The sequence below is a fragment of the Nerophis ophidion genome, linkage group LG19 (assembly GCF_033978795.1).
Source record: "Nerophis ophidion isolate RoL-2023_Sa linkage group LG19, RoL_Noph_v1.0, whole genome shotgun sequence".
NCBI lineage: Eukaryota > Metazoa > Chordata > Actinopteri > Syngnathiformes > Syngnathidae > Nerophis > Nerophis ophidion.
Window position 1 is genome coordinate 42950553 of NC_084629.1, and position 16827 is coordinate 42967379.

The following is a 16827-nucleotide window of genomic DNA, read 5'->3' on the forward strand; positions in this document are numbered from 1 at the left end:
ACAGGCCACTTTAAAGTGAGTCTGGATGATGGCCACAGGCAACATTAAAGTGAGTCTGGATGATGGCCACAGACCACATTAAAGTGAGTCTGGATGATGGCCACAGGCCAGTTAAAGTGAGTCTGGATGATGGCCACAGGCCACTTTAAAGTGAGTCTGGATGATGGCCACAGACCACTTAAAGTGAGTCTGGACGATGGCCACAGGCCAAATTAAAGTCAGTCTAGACGATGGCCGCAGGCCACTTTAAAGTGACTCTGGATGAGGGCCACATTAAAGTGAGTCTGGATGATGGCCACAGGCCACTTTAAAGTGACTCTGGATGAGGGCCACATTAAAGTGAGTCTGGCTGATGGCCACAGGTCATCTTAAAGTGAGTCTGGATGATGGCCACAGGCCACTTTAAAGTGAGTCTGGATGATGGCCACAGACCACATTAAAGTGAGTCTGGACGATGGCCACAGGCCACTTTAAAGTGAGTCTGGATGATGGCCACAGGCCACTTTAAAGTGAGTCTGGATGATGGCCACAGGCCAGTTAAAGTGAGTCTGGATGATGGCCACAGGCCACCTTAAAGTGAGTCTGGATGATGGCCACTGGCCACTTTAAAGTGAGTCTGGATGATGGCCACAGACCACATTAAAGTGAGTCTGGACGATGGCCACAGGCCACTTTAAAGTGAGTCTGGATGATGGCCACAGGCCACTTTAAAGTGAGTCTGGATGATGGCCACAGGCCAGTTAAAGTGAGTCTGGATGATGGCCACAGACCACTTTAAAGTGAGTCTGGATGATGGCCACAGACCACTTTAAAGTGAGTCTGGATGATGGCCACAGGCCAATTTATAGTGAGTCTGGATGATGGCCACAGGCAACATTAAAGTGAGTCTGGATGATGGCCACAGACCACATTAAAGTGAGTCTGGATGATGGCCACAGACCACTTTAAAGTGAGTCTGGATGATGGCCACAGGCCAATTTATAGTGAGTCTGGATGATGGCCACAGGCAACATTAAAGTGAGTCTGGATGATGGCCACAGGCCACTTTAAAGTGAGTCTGGATGATGGCCACAGGCCAGTTAAAGTGAGTCTGGATGATGGCCACAGGCCACCTTAAAGTGAGTCTGGATGATGGCCACTGGCCACTTTAAAGTGAGTCTGGATGATGGCCACAGACCACATTAAAGTGAGTCTGGACGATGGCCACAGGCCACTTTAAAGTGAGTCTGGATGATGGCCACAGGCCACTTTAAAGTGAGTCTGGATGATGGCCACAGGCCAGTTAAAGTGAGTCTGGATGATGGCCACAGACCACTTAAAGTGAGTCTGGATGATGGCCACAGACCACTTTAAAGTGAGTCTGGATGATGGCCACAGGCCAATTTATAGTGAGTCTGGATGATGGCCACAGACCACATTAAAGTGAGTCTGGATGATGGCCACAGGCCAGTTAAAGTGAGTCTGGATGATGGCCACAGGCCAAATTAAAGTCAGTCTAGACGATGGCCGCAGACCACATTAAAGTGAGTCTGGATGATGGCCACAGACCACTTAAAGTGAGTCTGGATGATGGCCACAGACCACTTAAAGTGAGTCTGGATGATGGCCACAGGCCACTTAAAGTGAGTCTGGATGATGGCCACAGGCCACCTTAAAGTGAGTTTGGATGATGGCCACAGGCAACATTAAAGTGAGTCTGGATGATGGCCACATGCCACTTTAAAGTGAGTCTGGATGATGGCCACAGGCCACTTTAAAGTGAGTCTGGATGATGGCCACAGGCAACATTAAAGTGAGTCTGGATGATGGCCACAGACCACATTAAAGTGAGTCTGGATGATGGCCACAGGCCAGTTAAAGTGAGTCTGGATGATGGCCACAGGCCACTTTAAAGTGAGTCTGGATGATGGCCACAGACCACTTAAAGTGAGTCTGGACGATGGCCACAGGCCAAATTAAAGTCAGTCTAGACGATGGCCGCAGGCCACTTTAAAGTGACTCTGGATGAGGGCCACATTAAAGTGAGTCTGGATGATGGCCACAGGCCACTTTAAAGTGACTCTGGATGAGGGCCACATTAAAGTGAGTCTGGATGATGGCCACAGGTCACCTTAAAGTGAGTCTGGATGATGGCCACAGGCCACTTTAAAGTGACTCTGGATGAGGGCCACATTAAAGTGAGTCTGGATGATGGCCACAGGTCACCTTAAAGTGAGTCTGGATGATGGCCACAGGCCACTTTAAAGTGAGTCTGGATGATGGCCACAGGTCACCTTAAAGTGAGTCTGGATGATGGCCACAGGCCACTTTAAAGTGAGTCTGGACGATGGCCAAAGGCCACTTTAAAGCCGCCAATAGTCCCGTGAAGCCAAGTGAAGCCCCTCACTATGGAGGCAGAGCTGCAATGTTTTGGCCTGTGAACATTAGAACAAGATGAGATCTTCAGTCAGAGCGGCCTACTCTTCCTATTAAGATGAGAATCTCCTCTCAGGCCCCGGGTGTCAACACTGGCAGATACAGTAAATGATATGCAAATTGAATGAGCGGGAAAAAAAAAGGATCCGAAAATCAACTCGGCGGCCCCAAATTTCCGACGTGCAACTTAAAAGTAAATTCCAGTATTTAGGTTGGAATTTGGAGCGAGTTGAGGTTCTGTCTGGGAGGCAGCAACGCTTCTCTCTTACTGAAAGCTCAGAGGAAAACATGTTTTGGGTTTTGCAAGGACTTGTCTTGGGTTCTGATGGCTGACCTGAAGCTTTGTACACCACTGAGGTGGAGGCCTTATGTTGGACATGGACTACTTGGAAGAAAACTATCATACTTTGAAGAAAACTATCATACTTTGAAGAAAACTATCAACTGAAGTTTTCTCTGAGGAAATCCTTGCTTGTCACTTGTTTCTATTGTTCAGGCAGAATGTCACCAAACCTCCATTGCAGCATATTTACTGATGACATCTCCAATATATTTGTTCCCAGAACTGTAAATGACATCTGGGTTGTGATCAAAAGACATGCAGACAATGTCCCAAAGTCTTCCAGTCAATAGACAAATGGGCAATTAGTTACCAAGTCCCATGCTTGTAAAGACAATGTTGGTTTTAACAGATCTTACCCAAACTGTACAGATACTGTATGTGTGTGTCTGTACACTAAAGGTGTGCAGCAACATTTGTGGTCATTATGCAAAACGTCCTAAAGTTGCAGTCAGATGTTTGTTTAGTGTATCGGTAAAAATGTCCTGAGGATGAGAAGAATTAGGTCCCTTCTGTCAGGCTTGTCCCTGACAATTTGGTTTTGTTTTAGTTTTTCCTCTGTGTATGTCTTTGTTTCCTGTCAGCGCTTTTATTTTGTCTTTATTTCCTGCTTGTTTATCTGAGTGCTGTGTCCCCTCATTTGTGGCTGATTGACACCTGGCCCACCTGGTGTCAATCAGCCAGCCACTATTTAGACTTGCTTTCTCCTCCAGTCAGTGCTGGATTATTGTCACCACTACCTGTCAATGTCATTAATACTTATCGTATATATATATATATATATATATATATATATATATATATATATATATATATACATACATTCAAATTTTTTTCAGTTTTTTATGCACTTTGTTAAATAAAACTCAGTTTTTTATGTCAGAAACACAAAATTTGCAATATATGCCCTCTCAAAATTGTAATATTTTTTAATATATATATATATAAAAAAAAAAAAAAAAAAAAATATATATATATATATATATATATATATATATATATATATAGTCTGGGTTGAGGTGGCGACTTTTCCAGGGTGTACCCCGCCTTCCGCCTGATTGTAGCTGAGATAGGCACCAGCACCCCCCGCGATCCCAAAGGGAATCAGCGGTAGGAAATGGATGCATGGATGTTTGTTTTCGTGTTGTATGGCCTAAAATGACATTTGTCACTGTTGATGAACGGCTCTACTCAGGCCTATTTTCATACAAAATGTACACCGAATTTTAAGGCGCATTAAAGGAGTCATATTGTTATGATTATTTTCTAAATGTAAAAGACTTCCTTGTGGTCTACATAACATGTAATGGTGCTTCTTTGCTCAAAATGTTGCAAAGATGATGTTTTACACATCACCTTCAACTCACCTTGACAGTCTCTTCAGGATGCACCGTTTTGTGGGCGCTCTTATTTACGTGCTCCCACTTGGACAGCGTCTTATCCCCGTCAACTTTGTTGTAGCGGTGTAGCGTGCAAGGACGGGAGTGTTGGAATAATTATGTATATATTATCATCATAACTATATGCTTAAGGGCCGTTACTATAAAGTATTGTCAATTTGTGCTGAAGGGTTTTTTCTTTATTTTTGCAGAACTAGCAATCTGAGGGATTGCTTAACTTTCTTTCCTATGAGTGTTCTGTCCAGATTCCGCCTGCTGACTGCCAAGGCCAAACATTCTGTTCTGGGACCAGCACAAGAACAGACTGGGTGATAGCACCAAGTGTCAACATATTAGCATTTTTGTATTAACTTATCTAGCGTCGAGTCCACTCCCCCCTTTCCCTCAGTCACAATGATGTCATAGAGATTTCCCAAATAAATACAGGAGGCACGCGGGCTGTTCTTTAGAACGTTGTTTGGATCTGTAACTAGAGTACAGCCCAAAACACGTGTCTCCTCATGAGCTCTATTTAACCCTGTGTCTGCTTGGTTCCTTGCTTCTTGTCTGATTAATAGATGTCACCTGTGTTTGAACCTGCCAGAGTGGAAGAAGTGTCAAAAGATGGCGCTAACTGTTTTAATGACATTCAGACTTTACTTCAATCAATAACGGAGCAGTATCTCCTCATCCAGGCTCACAAGTGCAACAACAACGCCCGAAATGTGTCAAGACCGGAACTCTCTATTAAGTAAAGTTCCTTGGGTGAATAATGTAAAGTCACTACACCGGTATGTTTTAGTGCTTTCATGGCGAGTTTACTGACAGATATAAGTAAGAACTTTATACTACTTTATATTAGAAATGGCAACAGTGGCGGATGAATGTCAAATAACAAGAAGATAGAGAAAAAGAAGACTATGGATGACAGTGTTGGCACGGACTACAATAGCGGTTGCGCGCAAATTTTCAGATTTTTTCCTTCAAAACCGCTCTAAAACAACAACTCCAGGCAACTTCAACACTTTACTAATACCCTCCTCCATTCACATCCCATCTCCCCGGATTATAAACAACTCAAATGTACTTCTAATGTATATACTTGTTCTTATGCTATGTGAACTCACTATGTTCTCTGCTGGCTGTACATATCCTACTAAGTCACACCTACACTGTTTCAATGTCCACATTTCTCTGTTGATGCAATTGTTGATGACTGAAGTACTGATATCAACCAAAGCTCCTCATCCCACCCCCCGGATTGTAAATAATGTAAATAATTCAATGTATATACTATGATGATTAACTTGTGTGATGACTGTATTATGCTGATAGTATATATTTGTACCATGAATTGATGAACGTGGACCCCGACTTAAACAAGTTGAAAAACTTATTGGGGTGTTACCATTTAGTGGTCAATTGTAGGGAATATGTACTGTACTGTGCAATCTACTAATAAAAGTTTCAATCAATCAATCAATCAAAGAGGATTTAGAAGTAGAATTGATTGCTGCCATTAGCTGCACTGCTAGCGACCTAAAATGAGACATCTTTACATGTTAGTCTGCAAAAAGACAAACTTTTGTCTTCTTGTCTCTCACAAGGATTCTGATCGATAAGCAAAATTCCAATAAAAAGTGCAGTCGCCATTTAAATGTAGATGAAAATCACAAACATGTCTCCATATGAAAACAATAATAAAGACGAATGTCACAAATGTTCTGGAGTATATGGCTGTTGGTGAAAGTATTTGACAGGAAGAAATTGTGAACAAGAGCTACACGAGCAGTAAGTGAGTCATCCCTGGAGAGGAGAGAGGATTAAAAGGCGAGGACATCTCCTCTGCAGGCTGACGCCACATACCAGCGCAACATCCAGCAGGGAGGACAGTCTTTGGAGTGTCTGTCTTACCGGCTGACGTGACGTTAAGGCTCATCTCTGGCTGGCGAGAAGAGAAGCCCCGAGAACTGAGCTCTCGTACTCTTCTTCAGGGATGGACTCGGCCCTTGAAAGTAATTTGTAGTACTCGTCCTCTCCGTCCAGCACTTTGATTTGACTGCAAGGGGCGAGAAGTTTGCAGTTAAAGCCAGCTGTCATCACGCCGAGGGAAAAAGGGACAAACTGAAGACGTTCCGACGAGTTCTTACTCAGTCTGATGTGAGCCGGCGTGTTATTTATGGTACACCTTCAAATCAGACCTTCAACAATTAAAATGAACATGCATGGTCGAGCGATGCTCATGTCCGCCCTGAGATGGGTAGGTTGTGAGTTCAAATCCCCGGGCGAGTCATACCAAAGACTATAAAAAATGGGAGCCATTACCTCCCTGCTTGGCACTCAGCATCAAGGCTGGGAATTGGGGGTTAAATCACCAAAAATGATTTGTGGCCACCGCTGCTGCTCACCAGGGGGTGATCAAGGGTGATGGGTCAAATGTAGAGAATAATTTAGCCACACCTAGTGTGTGTGTGACAATCATTGCTACTTGAACTTTAATAAGAGAGCATGGTGTTACCTCAGGCGCTCCATTTACATGGCAAGACATCATCTCCATGCGTGGATCCCACTATTCCACAAAAGGCCTGCTCTGTTTAGAGCTGCTACGGGTGAGGAAAGCAGTTATTTACCCAAGTTTTCTGGGCTTCCTCTTGCTCCCTTGGTAATCCAGAGTTCTCTGAGGAAAGGGCCGAGAGCACACAGTCAAAAGATGAGAGAGTCATTAATTTTTAATTCAAAGTGATTTTGTGTTGAATGCGAGCAGATGCTGATATTATCAGAAGTCACAGCATAATTTTTTTCCCTGATCAAAGAGCTCAAGTGAGTGTGATGAAGCATGCATCTTGCTCAGCTTTGATAAACCGCATCAATTATTCACGGTGAAGGCAGACATCCTGACATGAAAGCAACAGATAAAGAGCATAAGCACATGTTGGAGACAAGAGGCGCACAGACGTTGGGGGGTGGGGCGCTCCAGGCCCTGGCACAGGTAGCTTTAATTGTATTATGCTGTGGAACCAAAGTCAGACAAAGGCCTTTATGGACACATTTGCACTCACGTTCAGCTGGTTGTAGTACAGGCTGTCTTCAGGGCTGTTCAGCAGCTTGGGTTGCTGGCCCCGCCGGCGAGGGGTCCTCTGTTGGACCTTCATCGCTGGACCTGCAACACACAAAAACGGCGGCGGGGGTCCAATTGAGTATTAGAAAAAAATCCAAAAAACAGCAATATGAGAGCAACCACAGATTGACGGATATTTTTACAACAAAAGTTGTAAAGCTTATATCACATATATCAGATTGCAGGTGGGGTTTTTTTTCATATTTCGCTGTGTTTGTTGCATATTTGTTGTGTTCGCTTGATTGGAAAATATGTGGATGGAGAGAGGGGGTGTGACCTTCACATGTTGTCAATATTCAGTGTTTTATCCTTCAGAGTTACCGTATTTCCTTGAATTGTCGCGGGGTATATATCAATCAATCAATATTTATTTATATAGCCCTAAATCACAAATGTCTCAAAGGACTGCACAAATCATTACGACTACGACATTCTCAGAAGAACCCACAAAAGGGCAAGGAAAACTCACACCCAGTGGGCAGGGAGAATTCACATCCAGTGGGACGCCAGTGACAATGCTGACTATGAGAAACCTTGGAGAGGACCTCAGAAGTGGGCAACCCCCCCCCTCTAGGGGACCGAAAGCAATGGATGTCGAGCGGGTCTAACATGATACTGTGAAAGTTCAATCCATAGTGGCTCCAACACAGCCGCGAGAGTTCAGTTCAAAGCGGATCCAAGACAGCAGCAAGAGTCCCGTCCACAGGAAACCATCTCAAGCGGAGGCTGATCAGCAGCGTAGAGATGTCCCCAACCGATACACAGGCGAGCGGACCATCCTGGGTCTCGACTCTGGACAGCCAGTACTTCATCCATGGTCATCGGACCGGACCCCCTCCACAAGGGAGGGGGGGACATAGGAGAAAAAAAAAAAGAAGCGGCAGATCAACTGGTCTAAAAAGGAGGTCTATTTAAAGGCTCGAGTATACAGATGAGTTATAAGGTGAGACTTAAATGCTTCTACTGAGGTAGCATCTCGAACTGTTACCGGGAAGGCATTCCAGAGTACTGGAGCCCGAACGGAAAACGCTATATAGCCCGCAGACTTTTTTTGGGCTTTACGAATCACTAATAAGCCGGAGTCTTTTGAACGCAGATTTCTTGCGCTATTCAGGCGCATATGTATGCGCCTGAATAGAATTACTGCCGGGTCAAAATCGTTTCGCAAAATAATTAGCGCATGCTTAGCATTACTGCCAGCTCAGGATTAACGCCGGGTCAAACTCGTTTCGCAAAATATTATTTTTATTAGTGCATGTCTAGAATTTCCGCCGGGTCAAACTCGTCACGTCACGAGTGACACTTCACCTGTCATCATTTTCAAAATGGAGGAGGCTGATTTCAATCATTTGAAATCGCATAAAGGGAAGAAGATTAAGAGCTATTCAGTAGGATTTAAGGTCCAAGCTATTGAATATGCTAAAAAGAACAGTAAGCAGCTATGTTTTATTAATATACCGTAGCTGCGTGTGTCAAATATGAGTCATTAAATGACTCCCGCCTCCTGGTGGTAGAGGGCGCTAGTGATCCTTCTTGCGACTACTCGGCTGCAGAAGAAGTGACAACAAGCAGCAAGAGTGAGCAGCGATCCTTTATTTTTTCCTCTCGCTTGCACTTTTAACATGGAGGATTACATATCTAAAATAAAAACAATTTTCTAAACTGGACTTTCAATCGAAGCAGGAGGTATTAAGGAAGATCTCCATCGAGACAGAGAGACTTTTAAAATTGAAGAAAGATAAGGAAGACTTCTATAAACAAGTTATCGATGCTTTTGATCAGAAGGAGCTGCACATGGACTTCATTTATAAGTAAAGGTAAGACCATAGTAACGTTTTTTTAAATTAAATGTTCTTTTCATGATGGTATCCTTACATCACACTCACATTTATTAGCGCAGGCCTAAATGTACCGCATGCCTTTGGTAAGCGCCGGAGTGAGAAGGTTTTAAAACAATTACCGCTTGTGCGGCAATTCAAGGAAATACGGTATATCAGATTGTAGGTGTTTTTTATTTTAACCTTCACGTTCAAATTTCGCTGTGTTTGTTGCATTTTTGTTGTGTTTGCTTGATTGTAAAATATGTGGATGGAGAGGGGGTGTGATGTTCATGTGTTGTCAATATTCAGTGTTTTATCCTTCATAGTTAATATTGTAACATTTTTTATTTTCACGTACATTCTTGGTGTCTCATTCAGTTAAAAAAAAAAAATCCATTCCTTTTTTTAAGGCGGTATGTCATAATGTTTTTAGCTTTCAATTATTTTTTATTAGTGTTCCTAAAAATCAGATACACCGGTTGCCAGACACATTTTTTTTTCTCTAAATGTGGCCCTCGAGTCGAAATAATTGACCAGGCCTGCTTTAACCACGAAGCCACTGCGTAAGTTTGGTTTTAGTCTGACCCTTTGTCACAAATGAAGAAAAACCAAGGTATCACTGTAGCAGTGTATCCATCACTTGATAACAACGCAAGATTAGAGTGCTACCTCAACTTACGGATCTGCGATGCCAACTGCTGAGATCAACACAATCTGCTCTCCAACCATCGGAAGTGAGAAAGCGAGGAGAACGGCAAGAAGACGACACTATGAACCATTAAAACATGCAGCACCGTCAGTCCACACCACACCAAGATAAAGCACACAGCCAAAAACTGCAATGGACATGTATCCATGAAAATATGGAGAAGCTGCAGATGCTGTCTCTTGACTCTACAAACCACACAATGAAGTGTTACCCTCGGTACACAAACACAGATTAATGTCAACTCTGACGTCAGGTCCCTCACTAAAAGACGTCAGTGTGCAACATTAGCAACAAGAACAGTTCCTATTGTTATATAATGGGGAAGGAAAAACATTTGCAAAATTCTGTTCTCAACTATAAAAGCTGTACAACAGTACTACATTATTTATAAAAGTACTGCAGTTGTTTTTAAATATACAGGACTGTCTCAGAAAATTAGAATATTGTGATAAAGTCCATTATTTTCCGTAATACAACTAAAACATGAAAATGCCATACATTCTGGATTCATTACACATCAACTGAAATATTGCAAGCCTTTTATTATTTTAATATTGCTGATTATGGCATACAGCTTAAGAAAACTCAAAAATCCTATCTCAAAAAATTTGAATATTTCCTCAGACCAAGTAAAACGACAAGATTTATGAAAGCAAAACAAAATCAAACATCTGAAAATGTCAATTAATGCACTCAGTACTTGGTTGGGAATCCTTTCGCACGGATTACTGCATCAATGCAGCGTGGCATGGAGGCAATCGGCCTGTGGCATTGCTGAGGTGTTATGGATGCCCAGGATGCTTCAATGGCGGCCTTTAGTTCATTTGCATTATTGGGTCTGGTGTCTTTCAGCTTCTTCTTCACAATACCCCACAACTTCTCTATGAGGTTCAGGTCAGGGGAGTTGGCAGGCCAATGGAAGACAGTAATGCCATGGTCAGTACACCAGTTACTGCTGGTTTTGGCACTGTGGACAGGTGCCAGATCATGCTGGAAAATGAAACCATCATCTCCAAAGAGCTTTACAACAGATACAGCTTCAATAGCCGCTTTCCCATGGTCAAGCCACTCCTGAACTCAAGAGTCCTGTATTCAGATGAAAGCAAATGTTGTATTTCATTTAGAAGTCAAGGCGCTATAGTCTGGAGGAAGGCTGGAGAGGAGCAAAATCCAAGTTGCTTGAAATCCAGTGTGTTCCCACAGTCAGCAATGGTTTGGGGAGCCATGTCAGCTGCTGGTTTTGGTCCACTGTGTTTCATCAAGTCCAGAGTCAATGCAGCTGTGTCCATGCTTCCATCTGTTGTAAAGCTCTATGGAGATGATTTCATTTTCCAGCATGATCTGGCACCTGTCCACAGTGCCAAAACCAGCAGTAACTGGTGTACTGACCATGGCATTACTGTCCTCCATTGGCCTGCCAACTCCCCTGACCTAAACCTCATAGAGAAGTTGTGGGGTATTGTGAAGAAGAAGCTGAAAGACACCAGACCCAATAATGCAAATGAACTAAAGGCCGCCATTGAAGCATCCTGGGCATCCATAACACCTCAGCAATGCCACAGGCCGATTGCCTCCATGCCACGCCGCATTGATGCAGTAATCCGTGCGAAAGGTTTCCCAACCAAGTACTGAGTGCATTAATTGACATTTTCAAATGTTTGATTTTGTTTTGCTGTTATAAATCTTTTTTTTTTTACTTGGTCTGAGGAAATATTCTAATTTTTTGAGATAGGATTTTTGAGTTTTCTTACGCTGTATGCCATAATCAGCAATATCAAAATAGTAAAAGGCTTGCAATATTTCAGTTGATGTGTAATGACTCCAGAATGTATGACATTTTCATGTTTTTAGTTGCATTACGGAAAATAATGGACTTTATCACAATATTTAAATTTTCTGAGACAGTCCTGTATATTTATGTCTAAATGTTCTTTTTGAAAGGCATTATTTAAAGTGTCTGGTGTTGTTATTAACCCCAAATGTTTGCCCTCATAAGTTGAACTGACTTGAAATTTCCTAAACAGCTCAATGATTTCTACCAAACACCCACTTTAGGATGTTTACTCGAATTACTACAAAATTTGGTTCACAGCTTTAAGGGACAAACAAGCACAACATTTGTCAAATTTGAGCAATTTTGGTTTAAAAACATGGCTGCCTTTAAGCAAATCAGGTAAATGGGTGGGGCTTAGCAACCAACTGGCTTATTGAGCATTTATTTATTGATGATAAATCTTTAAACACATCTATCTGCATTACAGCAAGTCTTCCAAAACATCTACTTTGTTTTTATGGATCCTATGTCTTCTTTCTACGAAGGCCCAAACACATGCAAATATGCACAAATACGCGTATTAAAGCTGGCTTAAAGATGTAAAAATGAGAAAATTCTTGGAAGACAGCTGCTCATCCACCATCCATGATGGCTCCACAAAAAGGTGTGCAAGGAGCAGACAGCATTATTTGTGCCTCCTGCCACTGGAGCACACCTTGCTTGCATTGGCGGCTCACAAAAGCTGTAAAAGCTGAGAGTTGAACAATCATGCATTCATATTTAATAGCAGATAACGTTTCATCTTCTCTGCTGACATTTCTTCATCACAGCTCGGCCTCGCTCCACCTTGACTAAAGCTGAATTTGCTTTTCCCATCTTAACTCTACTTTGTAGTCTCTCGGAACCCAGCTCATCACATCTCAGTCCCGTACATCAAAGAGCCTCGCCGACCCCGCTTCCTTCCTTCCTTCCACTTGCCTTTTTAAATTGTGTTTAATAGAGCGCAGGTTTACTGAAGTCTCGCATTGTAAACGGCCAAAATGTTCCCGTCAGCTAACTTGAACGGAACATCCTTTCTCTGAGAGCTTGACGAGGTGCAAACCTTCTCTTTTTTCCTGCCTGAATGTCTGCAGTTGCCGATGTGACATCCACACAATGACAGTCAACACCTGGCCAGGAAAAACACTCCCAGTGGCTTGCGGCGATACCAATATTTTGGTACCGGTACCAAAATGTATTTCGATACTTTTCTAAATAAAGGCGACCACAGAAAATGGCATTAATGGCTTTATTTATTTGAAGAAAAAGTCTTAGTGTACATGACACATATGTTTATTATTGTAATCTAGTCCATCCATCCATCCATTTTCTACCGCTTATTCCCTTTCGGGGTCGCGGGGGGCGCTGGCGCCTATCTCAGCTACAATTGGGCGGAAGGCGGGGTACACCCTGGACAAGTCGCCACCTCATCGCAGGGCCAACACAGATAGACAGACAACATTCACACACTAGGGACCATTTAGTGTTGCCAATCAACCTATCCCCAGGTGCATGTCTTTGGAGGTGGGAGGGGCTTATCCCCAGGTGCATGTCTTTGGAAGTGGGAGGAAGCCGGAGTACCCGGAGGGAACCCACGCATTCACGGGGAGAACATGCAAACTCCACACAGAAAGATCCCGAGCCTGGATTTGAACCCAGGACTGCAGGACCTTCGTATTGTGAGGCAGACGCACTAACCCCTCTGCCACCGTCCATCCATCCATTTACTACCGCTTATTCCCTTTCGGGGTCGCGGGGGGCGCTGGCGCCTATCTCAGCTACAATTGGGCGGAAGGCGGGGTACACCCTGGACAAGTCGCCACCTCATCGCAGGGCCAACACAGATAGACAGACAACATTCACACACTAGGGACCATTTAGTGTTGCCAATCAACCTATCCCCAGGTGCATGTCTTTGGAGGTGGGAGGGGCCTATCCCCAGGTGCATGTCTTTGGAGGTGGGAGGGGCTTATCCCCAGGTGCATGTCTTTGGAAGTGGGAGGAAGCCGGAGTACCCGGAGGGAACCCACGCATTCACGGGGAGAACATGCAAACTCCACACAGAAAGATCCCGAGCCTGGATTTGAACCCAGGACTGCAGGAGCTTTCGTATTGTGAGGCAGACGCACTAACCCCTCTGCCACCGTCCATCCATCCATTTACTACCGCTTATTCCCTTTCGGGGTCGCGGGGGGCGCTGGCGCCTATCTCAGCTACAATTGGGCGGAAGGCGGGGTACACCCTGGACAAGTCGCCACCTCATCGCAGGGCCAACACAGATAGACAGACAACATTCACACACTAGGGACCATTTAGTGTTGCCAATCAACCTATCCCCAGGTGCATGTCTTTGGAGGTGGGAGGGGCCTATCCCCAGGTGCATGTCTTTGGAGGTGGGAGGGGCTTATCCCCAGGTGCATGTCTTTGGAAGTGGGAGGAAGCCGGAGTACCCGGAGGGAACCCACGCATTCACGGGGAGAACATGCAAACTCCACACAGAAAGATCCCGAGCCTGGATTTGAACCCAGGACTGCAGGAGCTTTCGTATTGTGAGGCAGACGCACTAACCCCTCTGCCACCGTCCATCCATCCATTTACTACCGCTTATTCCCTTTCGGGGTCGCGGGGGGCGCTGGCGCCTATCTCAGCTACAATTGGGCGGAAGGCGGGGTACACCCTGGACAAGTCGCCACCTCATCGCAGGGCCAACACAGATAGACAGACAACATTCACACACTAGGGACCATTTAGTGTTGCCAATCAACCTATCCCCAGGTGCATGTCTTTGGAGGTGGGAGGGGCCTATCCCCAGGTGCATGTCTTTGGAGGTGGGAGGGGCTTATCCCCAGGTGCATGTCTTTGGAAGTGGGAGGAAGCCGGAGTACCCGGAGGGAACCCACGCATTCACGGGGAGAACATGCAAACTCCACACAGAAAGATCCCGAGCCTGGATTTGAACCCAGGACTGCAGGACCTTCGTATTGTGAGGCAGACGCACTAACCCCTCTGCCACCGTCCATCCATCCATTTACTACCGCTTATTCCCTTTCGGGGTCGCGGGGGGCGCTGGCGCCTATCTCAGCTACAATTGGGCGGAAGGCGGGGTACACCCTGGACAAGTCGCCACCTCATCGCAGGGCCCCTCTTCCACCGTGAAGCCCTGTAATTTAGTCCTTAAATAAAATGTTGAACATACTAGACAACTTGTCTTTTAGTAGTAAGTAAACAAACAAAGACTCCTAATTATGCAGTAACATACTGTGTCATTTATACACCTATTATTTTATACACATTATGAGGGACAAACTGTATAAATTCATTATTAATCTACTTGCTCATTTATTTTTGATATCTGCTTATTTTCTATCTACACTTCTGTTCAATTGTAATAATCACCTATTCTTCTCTTCTTTGATATTTTACATTAGTTTTGGATGATACCACACATTCAGGTGTCGATCCGATACCAAGTAGTTCCAGGATCATACATTGGTCATATTTAAAGTCTTCACGTGTCCAGGGACATATTTACTGACTTTATAAACATACTGTATTTCCTTCAATTGCTGCCGGGGCGCTAATTGTTTTAAAACCTCTTCTCACTCCGGCACTTACCAAAGGCATGCGGTAAATTTAGGCCTGCGCTTATAAATTTGAGTGTGATGTAAGGATACCATCATGAAAAGCACATTTAAAAAAAAAACATTATTATGGTCTTACCTTTACTTATAAATGAAGTCCATGTGCAGCTCCTTCTGATCAAAAGCATCGATAACTTGTTTATAGAAGTCTTCCTTATCTTTCTTCAGTTTTAAAAGTCTCTCTGTCTCGATGGAGATCTTCCTTTATTACCTCCTGCTTCGATTGAAAGTCCAGTTTAGAAAATTGTTCTATTTTAGATATGTAATCCTCCATGTTAAAAGTGCAAGCGAGTGGAAAAAAATAAAGGATCGCTGCTCACTCTTGCTGCTTGTTGTCACTTCTTCTGCAGCCGAGTAGTCGCAAGAAGGATCACTAACGCCCTCTACCACCAGGAGGCGGGAGTCATTTAATGACTCATATTTGACACACGCAGCTACGGTATATTAATAAAACATAGCTGCTTCCTGTTCTTTTTAGCATATTCAATAGCTTGGACCTTAAATCCTACTGAATAGCTCTTAATCTTCTTCCCTTTATGCGATTTCAAATGATTGAAATCCGCCTTCTCCATTTTGAAAATGATGACAGGTGAAGTGTCAATCGTGACGTGACGAGTTTGACCTGGCGGAAATTCTAGGCATATGCTAATTATTTGGCAAAACAAGTTTGACCCCTGCAGAAATTCTAGACATGCGCTAATAAAAATAGTATTTTGCGAAACGATTTCGACCCGGCAGTAATTCTAGGCAGGCGCGTACTATATACCCGGCGGCAATTCAAGGAAATACGGTAGTTATAGGATCATACATTGGTCATATTCAAAGTGCTCATGTGTGCAGGGACATATTTATTGACTTTATAAACATAATATGAATTAAAAAAAAAAAAAAAAGATTTTGTGACGATAAAAAATAAACGCAATCGTAGTAGTATTGACTAGATACACTGTTGTGGTTAGTATCATTACAGTGGATGTCAGGTGTAGATCCACCTATGGCATTTGTGTTTAGCTATCCCTCGTGTGCAGTGATAACGTTACTTGTAAGAAAAATGCTTTTTTTGTTGTCGTGGAGACGAGGATTAGTGATTTAAAAGTAGTTAAAAAACTGCCGACAGCGGATGGGCATTAGCTGCTAACTAGCTAGCAGAGGTGGGTAGAGTAGCCAGAAATTGTACTCAAGAGTACTGTTACTTTAGAGATTTATTACTCAAGTAAAAGTAAGGAGTAGTCATCCAAATATTTACTTGAGTAAAAGTAAAAAGTATGTTGTGAAAAAACTACTCAAGTACTGAGTAACTGATGAGTAACCTGTTCGTTTAATGATTACGGCAACAAATAATGCACAAAAACATAAAAATAGCAATGAGCAAATTCAGAGCCAGGAATATCTCTTAAGCAACTAAAACAATATTATATATTCAATAATAATACATTAAAAAAAAAAAATTAAGGCAAATTGAGCCACAATAACTTAACAGCACCATAGGCTCAGTAAGCATTGATTGATTGATTGATTGATTGATTGAAACTTTTATTAGTAGATTGCACAGTACAGTACTTATTCCGTACAATTGACCACTAAATGGTAAC

At 43.4% G+C, this 16827-nt stretch overlaps 1 protein-coding gene across 1 annotated transcript in view; it reads right to left on the reverse strand.

The window, feature by feature from the left end:
• myo3b (myosin IIIB) overlaps positions 1-16827 on the reverse strand; it is a 327297-nt gene that overhangs the window by 32361 nt on the left and 278109 nt on the right. Inside the window, 3 exon segments of the mRNA XM_061880054.1 lie at positions 6049-6193; positions 6765-6811; positions 7194-7294. Coding sequence (XP_061736038.1) covers positions 6070-6193; positions 6765-6811; positions 7194-7294 — 272 coding nt within the window. The 3' untranslated portion in view covers positions 6049-6069.